General features: G+C 38.7%; 1 protein-coding gene across 3 annotated transcripts in view; it reads left to right on the top strand.

Annotated features, from left to right (window-relative positions):
- DOCK10 (dedicator of cytokinesis 10) overlaps nt 1-18,579 on the top strand; it is a gene marked incomplete at its 5' end in the record, with an annotated part of 166,292 nt that overhangs the window by 83,855 nt on the left and 63,858 nt on the right. For all 3 annotated transcript variants that reach the window (XM_082003361.1, XM_082003360.1, XM_082003359.1), the window contains 10 exons: nt 643-715; nt 1,035-1,166; nt 1,439-1,573; nt 6,392-6,575; nt 8,219-8,304; nt 10,441-10,524; nt 11,640-11,795; nt 13,249-13,470; nt 14,077-14,199; nt 14,894-14,976. In XM_082003361.1, coding sequence (XP_081859487.1) covers nt 643-715; nt 1,035-1,166; nt 1,439-1,573; nt 6,392-6,575; nt 8,219-8,304; nt 10,441-10,524; nt 11,640-11,795; nt 13,249-13,470; nt 14,077-14,199; nt 14,894-14,976 — 1,278 coding nt within the window. The remainder of the gene's footprint in view (nt 1-642; nt 716-1,034; nt 1,167-1,438; nt 1,574-6,391; nt 6,576-8,218; nt 8,305-10,440; nt 10,525-11,639; nt 11,796-13,248; nt 13,471-14,076; nt 14,200-14,893; nt 14,977-18,579) is intronic.

Here is an 18,579-nt window from a genome sequence, read left to right as displayed (position 1 = left end):
CTTAAGGTTAAATTCTGCAACATGTGAAGTACTCTGGGCCTAAGTACAATTACTTATGTGCTTAAAATTAAGTGCTTGAGTGCTTTGCTTTTTCATACTCAGTTTTGCTTTTAAGTCCACAATATGAAGATCTTAAACGGCACCGAAAAGACATCTGTGTTTTTTTAAAAATTATTTTAAGGCTGTGCTCATCATATTGAATAGTAAAAAATATCTTGAAATGTTGAAGAAATGTAGAAGCTCTAAGCTGAATGTCCTAATGTTCTTCTTGGTGAGATACTAAAGAGTTCATTCTCATTCATTTGACAGCTTTAAATGAGATATCTCTTTGGAAATTGTTTGGGTTTTGTTGCCTGTTGTGGTGGAAGAGCAGTGAAGAGAACAAGAAGTGGTATTTTATCGTTCGTATAGAACTGTTGTAACTTCATAGTGTTGACAAAAAAAATGCATGTGGCTTAAGAAAAAAGCTGTATTTTGTAACTGTAGTGATTTTTTGAAGGAGTTAATAGTGTCACGGCAATAGGTGTACTGAAGATGCCACGGGGACTTGGGATGGTTGCCTCCCTGAAATAGCAGGTACATGATTATTTAAAAATAAAAAAATTAATAAAAAATGAAAGACACTTTTTCCTCCCCTCCCAGAAATGAATGTAGACCGGAAAAACTGCCATCACATTCCTTTGAAATCGATCATGAAGATGTGGATAAGGATGAAGTATGTATTCTGGTTTTTTGGTGTTTTTTGTTTCCCCTGGGGAAGAGTTATTTATTGCTTTAATTTCAAGTAAAGAATTATAATGGAGGCTCGTTGTCTCCTGTAAAATACTTCATATTTTAAATAACTCCGAAGTTAGTGGAACAGCTTTGTCTCTTATGTCATCATGTGCACAGCAGGCATATTAATAACGTCTTATTTGAAAAGGAATGAAAGGATGATTATTTGTTGTCAAGCAGATATTCACATGCTACAGTTTTCTTTTGTCTTAGAATTCACAAAGCAAGTCCATGCAATATTAATAATGTCTTTCATACAGGATACAACATCCCACTCATCTTCAAAAGGTGGTGGTGGTGGAGGAGGAGGATTAGCAGCAGGAGTTTACAAGTCTGGATGGCTTTATAAAGGGAATTTCAACAGCACTGTAAACAATAGCATTACTGTTCGGGTAAGGGGACAGCGCTATTCTTTCTTTGTTCCATTTGGATTTATCTCCTCCACAGAGGCACACTTGCTTGTAATTGTCATTTATCTGTTTATATCTCAGGTTTGGTTACATTGCTTTAAATGATAGTAAAGTAATATGGCAGTTGTCTGCAAAATAGTGCGATTGAAGTGCAGTTAGGAGTTGCCTATTATTTAAACCCTGTGAATAAATATCAGTGAAAATAATTTGCAGTACAACAATTTTTTTCATTCTTTTTTCCCCACCCATGCCAGTCATTCAAAAAGCGCTACTTCCAGCTGACACAATTGTCGGATAACTCCTATATTATGAATTTTTATAAAGATGAAAAAATATCAAAGGAGCCAAAGGGATGTATTTTCTTGGATTCTTGTACAGGAGTCGTACAGGTACGTTTCAGTTTATTTCATTGTATTTTTTCGGTGTCAGATAAATTTGAAAAGGCAAGTGGAAGAACACACACGTTAATGGAATAGTAATCTCATGAGCATTTTCATGAAATGAAAACACCATTAGTTTTGCTCTTTTAATTGGTGCAAGTACTCCGACTGGCAGGATACAAAACCCACAGTTGAATTATGATAGCAGATCATGCGTGTGCTCTTTGCCCATGGCACACATGAGAAAAAAATTATAAAATCTTTCTTTTTACTGAGATTATTTTCTTAGTTGCCAGATTTTACCTCATGCTTACTAACAGCATGCTTGCTTGTTGTGGGTTAAAGAGACTCAGGTTACAAAGCATCAGCTATTGGGCAAGTGGTAAACTAATCTTGTATCCTGAGCGTCCTTGAAGATCATCAGTTTTGGAGGTGATAGAAAGTCTTACTGGCAGCAGGTAGGACAGAGTCTTATTGTTTATTGTGGCTTGGAAAAAGAAAGAGCCAGAAGTGTCTGACACCACCTTTTGTTTCGTTCCACCTAAGATTGAGTTCTTGGCTTTTTTCCCCCCTCTTTCTCTGCCTTTCCTCTAATTCTATTAATGTATTTCTCTTCTTTCTTTCTTTCTTTCTTTTTCTCTTTTTTCTATTCTGAACAAGACGTTTTCTTGAATAGTATCTTACTTTGGTTGATCTAGACCCATGTGTCACTAAATAAGGAATTTATTTATTTATTTATTTATTTATTTATTTTAGCTCTACTTTATTCTTTACTACTTAACCAGTAAAGATTGGCAACAGTGCTAGCGCAGACTCATTTGAGGGTTGCTTTGAAAGAAAACTTTCAGGTAATGCAAGGGGAGACCCCTGATAAGCACAAGCTTTTTTGGTTGGGAAGTCTGTCCTTCACCCCTGAACAGGCCCTTCAGAGCAAGAAAATTAACTGATGAGTAATTCACTCTGGGAACAAATATTTGCTGACAGCCTCTTGCAGAACCTCATTCCTGCACCCAGAAAAGTACCCAGCTCTGTAGGGAATGACTGTTTTCCCCTGTGTAGTTCAAAATGGTATTTCTTTTTTCAAACAGGTGTAGGACAAGACACAGATAAATTTGTAGAAGGACAATGATGTTTGCCTGTGTCAGTCCATTGACTTGAAAGACCCTAACAGGTAGCTTGGAAGTGTGGCAGAAGGAGTAGAGGAGATTCTTATGCAGAAATCCTGTTTATAAATCAGTGTTTGCTCCTGCTTGCTGGGAGCGTGTGCTTTCTTTGAAGATGAGTCTCTGCCAGAGTTCTACTTAAGCCCTGAACATCCCTGTAGTGTGGGTTTAGCTACAGATTTAATGCAATTTAGTTATCCCAGAGGGTGCCTGTTTTGCTGTGTTGTTTCTGATGACACTCCATGATACCAAAATTGTCTTGACTGCAAGATTCTGGACCAAAAAGCTAAAGAAACCTTTGAAATTCTCCTCCTGAACTTTGACAGCTGCCAGCTGCAGTGTTCCTGCAAATTGTCCTAAACTGTTTGAACTACATGTTCTTCTCTCGCCTACCTCCAGTCACTAGTGTTCACAACTGTTCTTTGATTGACATTTGGAATGGGATGCACAAATTTATGAGCCATCTTCACTAGCAAGAAGTGAGAGTCTTGGCCAAGGAAGTAATAGGGCAACTATCATCAGCTGTCAAATTATCTGTCACTTACAAAATGTGATGAACTTAAAATCAGAAGGCTGAAAAACAAAGCCTGGCTTAGTGGTGCCATAAACGGGGAGACCACAGAATGTGGAGAAAGAGTTGGGTAAAACTGAAGATTTAGAGGAAAACTTTGATATGGAAGTTGTCATTTAATGAGTTTTAATATCACTATAAGTCATTTAACTCTCTTTGAGTGACTTTGAGCTCCTGTTCGATAGAGCTTGAGTATCTAAATTGTAGTAAACATACTGGAGAAATCATATCCAGATAAAATACAATATGCCTGCAAAACAGTTCTGTTATTTTGGAAGAGTGACCCTGCATGCATTAGACTTAGCCTGATGTTTCATTTATAGCTCATCCATAGTTTCTTTTTGAATCTTGTATTATTTCCTTCTGGAATAAATTTTAAACTTGAAATTAAGTGTTGAGGATGACAAGGCAACCTCAAGGTCCACATACCATATGGAAGGACTTAGAGAAGCAAAGTGAGAAATGGTGGGGTTTTTTTTCCCTGTTAACTGATCAGGAAGAAAATAGTTGGCTTTAGATTTGAAACAAAGACTTTGCTGTAGATCTCATCTGCTTGCCAGAACTCTGAAGTGCAGATGGAAAAGTGGATATTGAAGTTTTCCTGCCCTAATGCTCTTACGATTCAGCCTCGCAAGATGTGTTGCTCTGTTAGATAATGTCTAATAGTGTTACAGTACCTGATTTAAAGATCTTGGACATGTCTATAAGGGGAAGTACATAATACACACAAGAAATACATTTATTTTAATGCTCTTTGTACTTTCTGAAGATAAATTTAAATGTAGCATTTTTCTTCATAGGTTGTGCATAAATTGGCATACATAATCCACTTCTACACATAATCTATCTTTAAAAGTTTTGAACGCTACTACCTAAGATTCTTGGCATAGTTTTGTCCAACTTCTAGCTCTCTCTCAAGCCCTCATGTTCTATTAGTAAAAACAGGTTTCAGTGAAATTTTAGTCCTTGTTTTGCATGGATTTGTATGTATGCAGTGATTGGAGTATTAGAGTGATTTCATGATCAAGAAAAATATTGGACACCCAAGAACCAGTTGCTACAAAACCCAACCCTATTCTTACCCTATGTTGGATGAACTAAAATTTATATCCCTGAAAGAATATTCACCTCAGTAAAGTACTTGAGAGGAAAACTATTTCCTACCAAGAGAATTTCCAGTAGCAGAACTAAGAAATAACACACACGCGCACACATAGACACACACACAATCCCAAATCAGTTTGAAAAGCCAAGATTTGACTGACTGTTGACCCGAGTGGCTCCAGAAGTTGTTCAGTCTTAACTGATTACTGAGCTGCGTCATGACATGTAATATAAGAACTGGAGCAAGTGATTAACAACAGATTGGGTAGGAATCTTCTAAATAATCTCTGCTGCTGGAAAAAAAATGTTCATGGAACTTTATTCTCAGTGTCTTGGGTTCTCAGTCTCCTCTGCTAATCAGTATCAGATTTGGCCTCTGTTCTTCTTGTACATATAAAAATATCACTATCACCTCACCATCTGGCTGAGAAGCTATTCTTAGTAACTTTTTGATATAGGACTGTACTGAGAAGTGGTTATAGTATGTAGAACTACACGGTACCATTGTCATATTATTTGAGACTGTTAATGAAGAAAAATAAAATTGAATTAAATGGCCAGTTACAGAGTGGATTAATCGTTTTTCATTTGTCAGCATCACTCCAAGGTTAGATGTGTCAACAAAGTGATGGCAATTTTCTGGAGTATTGAAAACAAAATGGTAGCACTGATGTCCATAGTCAGTGGTTGTAGAAGTTCGATGAATAATAGGGTGTAGGACGTGTCAGTGTTCTTTCAGGTTTTTAAGCAAGGAGCAGAGACAATTGGTGCAACTGCTTCCATAAGACTGAGAGATGAAAGCCTCGCTAATTTGATAAATTTGAGGAATGAAGCACATTATATTAAATCACATCACTTAGTTTAATTTTATTGAGCTGTTACAGTAACTAAGCACCTGTTAATTCTAATGACAGAAACTGATGGATTACCCATCTACTGCAGGTGAAATCTGGTGATGTAGCACAGGTCTCGGAACTGAATCTGTTGCCAGTATACTGAGCATTGGTTCTTAATCTGTATTTGGATAGTATTGCAGTGACTGAACAGCACTATACCTCACTGTTTGCCTCCTGCAAAGAATTGCTGAAACTGCCATAGTCATTTTTAAAACCCTTCTAACACAAAGGCGGCAGTGGGAGGTACCCATTGTAATCTTTTCACACGGAGGAATTTCTCGTATTGCAATCTTCTGGAGAGATTTACTGGTTAATCTCTATTCCAAGTTTAGACTCATTATCTAGAAGCTCTTTCAGAAAAATATGAAAAGAATAAAATTATGTAGAAATGTTCTTATCCTAACCACAATGTTTCTAACTTCATTAGAGACTCAGAAATTCTTATCTTTATGTGGCTTATTATCAGAACCTGTAAACATCTTGAAACAGAAGATGTTATAAATTGTTCACAGTTAGCACTTTTGACCTATTCAGGCCCAACCTCAGCAGTCAGGGATGGAATAGTCTTTGACCACACGCTGAGTTTGCTTACTTGCTAGTTTGAATTTGGTGAACTCAGTCCTGTTCCCACTGAGCAAATATTTGCATGACTTGGCACTGCTTAGTATCTTTTTGAGTGTTTGGTGCACTGGTAAGGTGTAGGAGACTTGGGCTTTAGAGGTCTTCTCTCCGGACAGCTACGGCTCTTGTAGCAATGCTGTACTTCACCGTCAGAAGTCTTTCATTATTCCACTTGGCAGGTATTCCCTACTGTAGTTTAAAGTGTTACTGTTCATAGTCTCAGATTTCTGTTGCTAAATGGAAGACGTATATTTGGCCATAGAAGATCTTAGATGCACAAAGACCCGACAATAAATTGACATAAATTTGCATTAATGTCGCACTACTTGGATTTTCTTTAAAGCCACTGAATTTTACTTGAACGTTATTTTTAAGGAGTGGCCATAGACAAGTCCATCTTATGGATGCCTTTTTCAGCACCTTTTTATAATTAGTTCTAGTGTTCATTTTCCTTTTCCTTTTGTTCCAACAGAATAACAGGCTTAGGAAACATGCCTTTGAGTTGAAAATGAATGACCTCACATACTTCGTGCTGGCAGCTGAAAATGAGCAGGATATGGATGACTGGATTTTCACTCTCAACAAAATCCTGCAAATAAATCCAGAGGGAGCCATTCAGGAGAGGAAAAGTGCAGATCTCACTGATCTGAAACTTGGTAAGAGTGAATAGTCTCTTGCATTGTTTTTGGGTTTTTTTAATCAAATGCAAAAAATCGAACCTTCAGATATCACTATTGAATCATTTTAACTGCCCGAGTCTGTAATGGATTCTGCATGTATTGATTTCTGACGAAGCAGCACCAGTCTTTTGTCAGTCCCTGAGCAATGTCAGATAACTCCCCACAGGTCATTTTCAAAAGGCTGTAGGGGAAGTAAAGCTGCTCCCCACAAAGTCAGCAGGAGCAACGTGGCTCTGCTTTGCATACGCAGCACTTTTTCAAATATAGTCCTCTCTGTCAATGATCTTGCTAGTACTTTGTGTTTTACTGTCTTTGGACTTGGAAGGTTTTAAAGAGTTTTGTGCTGGAGGGAGGTTAAGTCAGTTCTTTTTCCAGCATTGTGTTTTCTTTAGAAATCTGGAGCTAATAATTAAAAAAAAAATCCCAGCTGTGGTATATTGCTCTTTCCCTGGAAGCTTATTGACTTTTCTTTTCTTGCTTTTGTGAGTTTGTGTATTAATACGCTTTCACTGTGGAAGAAAGAATTGGATGCCCTGTTATACTGCACTCTTCGTGTGGCAGTAACTTATTCCTCCACGTAATAAATCCACATTCAGTTTGGATGAACCCCAGCTGAAATTCTAAGACTGAAAACACTTGAAACCTTAATACAGATTTGAACTGCTTGTGCTCTGAGCGAAATCAAAGCTTTGAATCCACATGCATCTGAATCTTGGGGAAGCTCAGAGCTAATTGAAGGCCTTAGCCTGGTGTTTATAATAAATTCTAGTTTTGGAGGGACAGGATACTCTTCATATAGCCAAAGACATTTTTATAATTTGGAGGCACAAGAGACTTGCACTTCAGAATCAGAGAACTACTTTTGAAATCCCACCCATAAGGGATATTAATGACATAGGAAGAAGTACATGCATAAAAGGTCAAAGCCATAAGGCTAACAGAAAACAGAAGTCTCTACTGGTAAAAACCCTGGTAACAAGCAACAGGAATGTGCTATGGAGTTAACTTGTCAAAAGGCATGATGCTTTCTTGGCAGAAGATCCCCAAATGGCTGTAATGACTTACTTCACATTGGGGTGAATTACCTAGTGAAAGCAGAACGGTCCCTGGTGAGCCAAATAAAGCAAAGGAGTTGCTGTATAGATAGTGCTGTTCTCTGGATCCATAGATTTGCAACTCATGGAGTCCAGACTGTATCCCTTCCCAAAGAGCGGGTAAGGTCCTGCCCGCCTCACTGAAGACTCCCTTTACTGGGACTCCAGAAATCTTTCAGTTGACATAAACCCTTGATGTTGCCTCAGAAGGGACCAAGAGAGCAAGGGAAGGTGTCTTTGTTGTGGGCACGAATATTTGTCATGGATGAATGTGTCGGACATGTCACTGAGTAGAATCAGGCCTCTTGTTTGAAAGCTTAAATAAAGACTAAGTTACAGTAAGCACCAGTGGGAGATGGGGTTGAGGACAGAGTTTACATTAGTATCTCTTCCATTTGTTAGCCTGATGATACTAAAGGGAATAAAAAGAAATAGGATGGGGATAGATTTTCTTTTCTTTTTTTTTAACCCAGTGGTAATAGCAAGTATAATAAAAACATGTGCATGTTTTTTCTTCTATTCAAGACTCTGCAGAAGTTCCAGTGAATTATGATTGCTCTCAAGAAGAGACTGATGCTTCAGAGAACACCTTGCACCCAGACTTTGCAAAAGTAATGGATGCTATATTTATCTTTACAAGCTTAGTGTAAAGTGAAAAATGCCTGCCAATAGATGATCATTAGTATTGTGAAAGGTTTAAAAATATATCATGGCCCATTTTGATTGTTAGAGCTGTGACAAATGACAGGAATTATTCTCTTTCTGAACAGCTGATGGCTTTGTTTAAGTGAGAAAAGCTCCACTGGATATAATGAAAGTAGATGCTCCCTTTCATTCTATCCAGTGATATAATGGATCACTGTATTTGTGGTTTGATTTAGACCTGTGAAGTCAGTAAGGGTCTGGTCCCTGAAGTTATCTGTGAAATATTTACTCTTTTTAACTGCATTTCAGAAGACTTTGGCCCTTGGAGAGCCAAGATTTCCTGTGTGACTTACAAGGAAGCGAGCTGTGCAGTGCTCATCACCTTCTGTAATTTCATTGAAAGATGCATGTAGTATCAGGGGAGGTGTTTTTTATAATTGTAGACGGTGCTAAGAAGCTTTTTGATGAAAAGCTAGATTGTAAATATTTCACTGCTTTTTCTTAAATTAATGTTTGTAATCTTACATCAGTGAGCTACTATAGATACTATTTATCTACACAGTCAAATGCTGTTTGAGGATGTTACTCCTGCAGATTTGAACTGAAAGCTGCATATGCAAATGAGGACACAATTTGGCCTACATTTTACTTTGGGTTGTATTTATCTTTATGAAGTGGTCACCTAGAATTTAAAAACAAAAAACCAAACAAAACCCAGAATAAGGACAAGCCAACCAACTAGATAAAATATAACTGAGTTTATGTATTAAGGACAACTGTAGCATCTGATAGTCTCATCTGTGGATAGATACTTTCTAGATAATGCAGATTATCTCAAAGGTATCTTAAATATATCTGAAAGACCACTGTTGATCTGCAACTTGTGTGATGCTTGTATTGTCCTTTATACGGTGAATTCCTGTTCCCCACCCTTACTCCATAGGCCTGGCTGCAGCAGTGATCTGTGGCCTGTCCCTAGTCCATGGCAGGTACCTCTCCACATCCCATCTCTACCTAAACCAGTGCACCAGGGACACATCAGGACCTGCATCTGCAAGTCAGCCCGTGGGTGGGACATGTTAGGAAGAGGACACAGAGCTCTTGGTCTTGCTGTGCTGCTCTGCTTGTTACTTAATGTGTGTCAGCAATGTCATGCTATTGTGAAAAACACAAAACGTTGAATGGAACCTGAACACAAGCATAGCCTGTGCCATGTCAGCTAAGGTTTATACTCAGTCTTGGGCAACCAGTAGAATTGTGGACTCTGTTAGTAGTTCAGAGATTGAAAAATAATGAAAAGTTAGGAAAAACAAAGTGCAAAGAAAGACTGAAGGAATTGGGCATGTTTAGACTGAGAAAAAAAGGTTTCAAAGATATCATGAGGGATCTGTAAGGGGAAGGGAACGTGTAGGGCATACTTCACATGTTGGATGAATGGGCTTAAATAGTGGGGGAAAACTTATCAAAGTTAGACACAAGGTTAAACTTTTAAAATGCAGGTTAGGAAAGCACCAGGTGGCCTCAGGATGTTGTTGAGTTGGTTTTATCAAAGAGCTTATTATTAACTTAGGCACGTGTCCGTCAGAAATAAAATGGATGTGACTGATCCTGCCTCATGGCAGAAGGATGGATGAGGAGACGACTCCCAGCCTTACCCTTGGGTGACACGCTGCAATCTGTGTGTCTGCCCACTGTAAGGCTGAGCTGCATTTTCCTGCTCCCCTTCCTGCCCTCCCCTTAACACAAGTGATTTTCTGCAGGGCTGTTTGGTTTTTTTTTTCCCTCAACTTGTGAATCCCTAAAATGATTTTAGTGCGATGTTCCACTGTTCTGATAGCTTACACAATGGATTCTTTAGTAACATAATGAACTGGAATTACTTAATCGATCTATTTTGGGGTTCCTTAGAAGTATATCGTGGCTTGAAAATCCCCGCTTCACAAGCACGTAACCTTCAAAAGAGTGCTTGAAGGTGCTTCGGGTTAACTACTGCAGAAATGAGAAGTGCTATAAGTGAAACATTGTTCATTCATTTAGAAGTCTAACAACTCTATAGATTTCTGTTCTTGTGCAGAAAACTAATTTATTATCTGTCACTGCAGTACATCACAGAAACGGAAGAAACAGTGAAAGCCTCTCGAAATACAGAACGACTAAATCTTTTCTCTTTGGATCCTGATATAGCAGTAAGTGATTTTTTTTTTTTTTCCCTCCAAGTTCTTAGAAGTTTTAAAATACAGGTGGTCTGAGCTACCCGGGTTAGCCAAGACATCCTGAGTGGATTGGAGTTCAGCAAGAAACCAGACATGCCCAAGACTTCAGCTTCGAAAGGTGGGGGGAGCTATCTCTAGTCTGCAGAGATTTCTGTGTAGCCATATCTGACTACAGAATGGTTGAGGATGGAAGTGACCTCTGGAGGTCGTCTAGTCCAGTCTAGCTAAGCTTTGAATTATTAAAGCAAACTGAAAATATTACAGGAGCAGAACCCTCACTTGGACTGGGAATGTTAGAAGAACAGTGTTCTTATTGTTGTTTGTTAGGCTGAATTTGACTACAAAAACACAAATGGATGTAAAAAGCAGTGGGAAGGTACAGCTGGAGGTACAAAAGGCTACCTATGTGAAAAAATGCTTAGCTGGAAACATAGGAAGAACAGGTTGCTTTTCTTTTTATCTTCAGCTTGCTTATCATTAGGGTCAGAGTTCATGATTCAAAGACTCTTTTTCCTTGCATTGAATGTACATTTGTTGGTGATTTAACTGGAAACTTTGTTTAAAGAAGGCTTAAGTAAAATTTGGATCAGTTTATATTCAAACTTGAACCTGTGGTCAGTCAACTGTAGTGTCATTATTAAAAATGTTAAGTGAATTGGAATAGTGGTGTAGTGTATAAGTAGTTGGAAAGGAAGGGAAAGGTCTGAAATCTAATCCTAAAATGTGGTGTTACAGTCTGAAAATATGAGGCAGTTTAATTTAGGTGAGGAAACTAATAGCTAAGCTTTCAGAAGTAGTAAGTAAACAAGAGAAAACTCAAGGTTCTGTTCTATAATTATAGGAAACCTAACTTGGATCCCTACTTCTGCCTCTGACATTATATATGTCCTCAGTTAATCTTTTTGGTTCACTTTCTCATCTGTGAATTAGGAACTACCACTTGTTTACTGTGGTAATGTAAAGATATCAGCAGTGACTTTGTGAGGTTTTCAACGTGCTTCAGTGATAGTAAAGACCTTTAAAAAACTTGTGTAGTTTTGGATTGCTATGCTTTTCCCATATGTAACGAATCGCCTAACTTATTTCAGTCATTGAATCCTCAGAAAAAGGAGTTTCCAGGCACAAACTCGGTGATCAAGCCATTTGAAGAAAAGCCTGCAAAGAGGATCCTGATATCTTGCAAATCCCTCAGTTTGAATCTCCAGGCCTGTGTTACTGAAAATGAAAATGATCCTTCAACCAATGTAAGCTTTGGTTATTTCCCTGTGTTTTTTTCTCTTTTTCCCTCTCCCTGTGCACTTACTTGCTTTATTTGGTGATTGAATAATGAAACTGAGGAACCTTTCAATAAACATTTTGAAGCTGATTTAGATTGCAGACTTTTAGCTACAGTTGAATGGGAAATTAAAAATATTAAGATCCTTGAGGATTCTTAATTGCTGTAAGAACAAGAAATTTAAACTTCCAAGACCTGTGTAGGGAGGCAAGTGAGTATCAGTTACTGGTGAATTGTTTTTTTGTTTTTCAGAGAGAACAGGAACCCAGCAGATTAAATTACAGAAGAGAAGGCAAAATAGAAAGCACTGGATGTTTCATCTAGTGGAAAAGCCCAGCTAAAAACAGGACAAAGCAGAAAATTTTTCTTACTCTTACTTTAAGAAAAAAGGGCAGGGAAAAGTGAGTTGTAGCTGTCAGTCTATAGCTTTTAGTTCATTCTCCTCTGAAGCAGGAAAGTTTTGAGAAATTAGTGTCCTGGCAGCTCAACTTTCATACATTACATATGAGGCATTGATTAAATTTTTTTTTTTTTTTTTTTTGAAGATGACCTCTACAATGAGTGCATATTCAGCATGATGTAATCAATACTTTTTTGGCAGACTGGAATAACTGTTGAAATGAAGTCATGATAACTGTACCAAAGGCATGTGATAATTCACTGTAGAGGCTAAAGAAGCATAAAATATTATACCTCTATGTTTGTTCTTTGTCTCCAAAGTTTTAGGATTCTGATTTCTGGACAGCTCAGAAGGTCTCATCACCAGTTGGTTACTCTTGTTCTGAGACTTACTTATTTCATCAGAACTATGGAGGCTATCTGGGGGTTACTTACAGTCATAGGATGTAATTCCCTGGTACTCTGTGGTACAATAAGTGGGTACTGTCAGAGCAATTTGAATGTTCTTGGTTTCCTAGCAAAACGGAACATGTGTTTCCCACAGAATAATATACCCACACATTTGTGTTTGTACCAGAAAACATTTTTCATCTACTTATATTTGTCATCTTTGTGTCATATTTCTGATGATCCCTGGGAAGTCCATCCTCACTATTCCGTCTTTAATAGTGAATCTGAATCTACATTTTAAAAATGCTGTAACGTGTTTCTCTGGGGCTCTATTCATTTACTCTAATCTGTGACAAATATGTTTGGCTTTTTTCTGCAAGTTTCTAAGTTAGCTGTCAATTACTTTTCTGGCACACTGTTAACAAACTACCTTTAAAAGCCTCTAAAAATCACTAGGTTGGACGCTAACTTCGTCAGGGGTATGTTTGAGCATGTGTTTTTAACGAATCTCGTAATTTGTGAATAATCTTTGTTTGCTTTCATTTTTTCTAGCTGCAGGAACCTAATAAAAGATAGCGTTTACCCCCTTGCTATCAGTTACCACTGTATTATGTTTCTGATGTTTTCTCCAGGTAGAGCCTTTCTTTGTGAGCATGGCACTGTATGATGTCAGGGATGGCAGGAAGATCTCTGCTGATTTTCATGTGGATTTGAACCACGCACTCGTTAGACAGATGATTTCAGTTTCCTCGTTTTCATTAGAAAACGGCACTGTTGAAAATACAGACTCAAATGAAATGGAAGAACCACAGGTCAAAGGCTTTCCAGAAGAGTGGCTGAAATACCCAAAACAGGTATTCCACGTGTGATTTGCGTCACTTAGTCACTTAGTGACTCATGTGACTGACTTTAGTTCAGTAGTAGTATTCATTTTCATCAGAGAATTTATCTACTACCAGTGGTTCTTGTTGTCAAGAATACTCTTTTTTGTGTATCAGTAGTACTTCTGTACAGATGCTTGATTTTTGAGCTCTCTGTGTAGACTTTAAAACCATTTACTATCAAAACTTTGAAGAAAGTTAGTGTCTGTTATTTAGAGAAACAACCCACATTTCCTGTGCTCTTTAAGTTCATTTCCTGACCTCTCCCAAATCAGCCAAACAAAATCGCAGTTTAAAGCGATAAAGATGGTGCATTAATCTCAAAGTACTTCTACATTCTTGCTGTTGCTGTAAGTCTTACTCCGAAACCCCATACATTACCTTTTCTTCTCCCCATTATTTCCCTGAGGTATGACTGATGTAGGCCAGCATTTAAGTTTGCAAATGTAGAGATAATAATCCTCAATAATCCTTTCTGAATTGGGTTTGTTACTGTTTTCATCAACAGAGAGCACTGGCAGTATCTCATTTCTCCAGTATTGCTATATACTTATTAACTGTTTTCTCTTTTATCCACAGGCTCTTTTCTCCATAAGTAATCCTCATTCTGAGATTGTATTAGTGGCAAAAATAGAAAAGGTGCTTACGGGAAACATTGCCAGCAGTGCTGAACCTTACATTAAGAATCCTGATTCGTTTAAGGTAATGTAACAGGAGCATCAGTTCCTTCTTGTCAGCTTCAGCCTGTTGGAACCTGAAGACATTGCAGATTGTGCTCACAAACCTCACCAGTGTGTGGTTGCTGAATGGGGCAAGCTCACAGGAGACCCACACCTAAGAAAGCAAACGTTCAAGCTCCACTGACTTCAGAAAGATGAAACCTTTACATATGGCAACCAACTTTACCATGGTAGATGTGTTCTTTCAGTTACACTGAATGAATGAATGAGTAAAGTACTGTTTTGTCTGCAACATACAAATTCATTTGTGGTGCATTCCTATGCTAGTTACATTCTGAAATTCTCTTTCAGCAATCTTTTAGAAATTATGAGTTAGTGCACTTCGTATATGAGCAAAGTTGGGATAGTCACCTGTTTGCCTCTGAGAGCAGACAATGCATCTGCATTGAGTATATTGCAGAAAACTGGAATAATAACTGTAACTAACGCGGTTCTGACTGAAGGGATGGAGAAGGGGTTTAATTCGTCAGCAGCATCATATTCATCCATGATGTCTTTGCTGTCCACCCAGAACCTTCTGTTACGGGCAGCATCAGGCTAAATTATTTCAGGGACGCTATTGTCTCTTCAGCAGAGGAGTACTTGAATGTACGCTGTGCTGCATTTCAGATATTATAACTATATTGATGAAATAATTAATATTTTCTTTTTTGTAGTGTGCACAGAAAGTGTTAAAATCCAATAAACAGTTCTGCAGCAAGCTGGGGAAATACCGTATGCCATTTGCTTGGTCAGTGAGGTATGTATTCATTCTTTTTATAATTTTAGAAGCATCTTATAGCTTATTCTGTTCTTGGACTTGTATGCTTTTATCCTTTTCCACTTTTTCTGCCTGAAACTGAACAAAGCTTTCTGTGTGGTCCAGTACCCCAGAAGATCCTGCAGCTTTATTATTTCATTGACCTATTTTTCACACAGCTGAATGTTGGTTACTTTCTCATTAAATGTTACTGTGTTGGAATCCTTTCTTCAGGTATGCAGTGAAGTTGCCAGGGAGTAGCAAAGGTGGCTGACAGAATATCAGTTTATCATGAGCTCCACCAGTGATTTCGTGCGAAAAATTAAGTCACAGTTCTCACAAGAATTTCCTACAAAGATAATTACAGTCTGAAACAGCGTTGTAGTGGCCACCTACAATATAAGTGCACAGGTTTGAAACTCTGTTCTCATGGTGATGCCTGTCAGGTTTTAGGAAAAATTTAACCAAGGATTTGGAGGTTATGGTGCCCCTAAAACAGTGCCTTGGGGGTGCTATTGAGGCTTATGCTTTAGGTACTCTTGCATTTTTAGTGGTTGATAGGTGACAGAGCTGTTAGTTTCTTGTTTGGCAGGTCATTGGGGTTTTATTGCAGGTCAGTGCAGTGGCAGTAATGGAGTTTTTTTCCTCTCTCTCCTCTCGGAAGAGTTCTTTGTTTCCTTTTGCACGGGTCACTGTGTGGTCTGTTCTGTGCTACTTGCTGGTCTCACCCTCAAGATTGAGGCACCCCTGTGCCTCTTGATCCCCTTCTACCAAATTAACTCGCAGAACCAGATATGACTTTTTTTTTGTTCTCCCTTCAAGTTTTCCATGTAATTCCTTTCTCTGTCCTCTCTGGTTTTCCCTTCTCATTCTTGAATATTTACTGCTTCTGTGTAGCCAAAGGACTATTCAAAAAATTATATTGATGAGTGTCTCTTGGGTTGACAGAGCTACTTTTAGCACATAATGGACCGTACAATGGCATGAGGTGCAGGCTTGACATCAGGCTGACTTGAGGCTTTTCATTAACTCTGTCCTGCCTGCCTGTGGTCTGTGGCTGTACCATTAGTGATATGTCCTGCAACTCAGTCATTGCTGTAGCTGTCTTTAGGTGGCATGATGATTTTAACTACTTTGGAGTCTGTCTAGTCACTTACGCACGTGGAGAAGGCTAAAACATTCTTCTACATCTTCAGCAAATCTTACCTTAGAGTGTTTCTTGCCAAAAAATAAAATACAGAAAGGTTTTCTTCTTATTTTAAAGGAAGCATATTTCCCTTTTGTAGGATTCTCCAAGTGGCAGCCTCCAGTTGCCTCTCAGTGAGAGGGAGTAGGCTCGGGCTGTGCCGTACTGTACCACTGCGCAGATGCTGGGCTGCGTATGTGCCGAGGCTGCGTCGCTCAAGCGCAGTCGTGGTGCTGCGCCTCGGCCCAGAGTTGTGGCTGCAGGACTGCGCTTGCTCTGCCGAAGGGAAGTCTGACAGGCATGAATGAAGTTTTACTTCCACCCCTGTAAGGTGGATAGCACCTTAAATGCCTGTCAAGCTAGGGTGCACTGAGAACATAGTGCTTTTCGGAAGATTCTCCTCTCCTTTCCGTTCTGTGTTATTTCAGATATTTTATCATTAAAATACCAGTTGGCAAGTGCATCGCAAGTTCAACGTTTTGCAGACTTATTGTGTGCGCATTACACAGATGGCCTGCACATGGGCAGAGGACGTAGCAGGGATTTGTGGACAGCCCTCAGTTCCAGCAGGCAGTACTTTTGGATGGCATCCTAATTCAGTGCTTCCCTACCCATACCATTAAAAACCTTTCCTCCTATCTGTACAATTAATTGCAGAAAATATACTTGGGTGTATTTATCAGCTCTTAAACTTTTTCATTATAAATCACATTATGAGATAATGTAGTTTAAAAATCATTGACAAAATACACCACATGTGTGACCTTGTTGGTATCAGTGATGTTGCACAAGGAACTTAGTTCATTGGGTCAAATTCTGCACTCATTTACATCTGCTTATGTATTAACATTACTCAGGACTCTGTCTGCTAAAAGCGAAGTATAATTTGGCTCTATAAAATCTATTTCTGTTTTCACAGCTTGAAAATAGAAGTTTCCACAGGAGGCTATCGCACTACAGGGGAAAAAATGGTTTGGCTATGATAAATAGCAAACCCCTGGGTTTGGAAATGTGTTTTCCAATTATTTCATTCTGGCATTAACCACACTCCTGGTTTTGTGTGGAAATTTTCCTCCCTTAAAGCAGTTACAGATGGACACAGTGCGATTTTTACGTATACATTCAGCAAGCCAAAATCTCAACAGTTGAGTATTGTGCATGTGACTGAAACTCTTAATTAGCTCATGTGGCATCCGGTTTGTTAGCATTGTTCAAAAGCATGACTCGGGGTTCCTCCCTGATTTCTTGCTGGTGGGATCTGGTGTCTGTATGTTCTCGCAAGTATAATTAGGGTATATGTTAGAATTACAGCGTGTCAGCTCCATCTTCCATTCTCATATTCCTGCCAGAACTGTCAGAGTTTGCAAATATGTGCCTGAGCTACATATTGTAGAGGTGGGGAAACTTCACTCACGGAGATTAGTTCTTACACTCTGCTATTCCGTCAGATGTTCTCTGCCCTCATAAACTTCACATTTTAGAGTCTAATATTTGATTCCTTCAGCAGCTTGTGCAGCTGCTGGTTCACTTCTCAGCTGATGTAGCTTGACATAGCTGAAGGTAGTGAGGCTGCACTGATTTACAGTAGCTGCAGATCTCACACTGTATCTCTAACCCTGGAGGTGAGCAATTTTTCCACAGATCGTAAACCACTACTTAGAAAGTAGCTTTTCGGTGTTAAAATATGAACGTTGTGTAGGTTTTCTATGCTTAAAGAATTTTTATGATTGTGGACTATCACCTAACAATGTGAGAATCATAGAAACATTTTAAATACTGAGATGATGTCTCAGTTTCTTTAGTGAAATCTGTTGATTTATTTTCCCCTAAATTAACACCTTTAGAATCTCTCCAGGATTTTAGTTCTGTGAAATTTTTCTTGTTAAAATCTCTCTAGTAAATAAGTAGCCACCAGTAGGCAATCATTAATACATTAGACAAATATTGGTCTCCTGAATTGTAGAAGTGTTTTGTTACGTTTCCTTTTCTTTGATGTGACGGTTGTCATTCTCAAACACCTCCAATATGTTCACTGTGACAAGGAGCACTCTTGTTCCACCTGTGCCCAGCAGCCTGAAAGGATCTCGCAAAACATGGGATTGTGGTTACTTAACTGCAGACGTAATACACGTCATGCTTGCTGCTCTGCCAGTTCTTCAGCTTTAATGAGCCGGGGAATGGAAACACCAGTACAATTTGATCAGGAGAAAGCCATTTAACTCCTCCCTGAGCGCATTAAATGTACCTGTTTTTTAAGAAGGGTTATCTTGTTTTCAGTGGACATCTAAATTGCTCTTGTGGTGGCAAGAGCTTTACATAAATGGAGTATTGTGTCTAAGTTGGAGGGATAAAAATACTTACCTGTTTTGTATTGGGGGTACCTGGTTTCATCCCTTTTGGGTGTATTTAGGCTGGCA

The sequence above is a fragment of the Phaethon aethereus genome, assembly GCF_964289735.1.
Source record: "Phaethon aethereus genome assembly, chromosome: 9".
NCBI classification, from domain to species: Eukaryota; Metazoa; Chordata; class Aves; order Phaethontiformes; family Phaethontidae; genus Phaethon; species Phaethon aethereus.
This window is presented reverse-complemented; position numbering and strand designations above follow the sequence as displayed.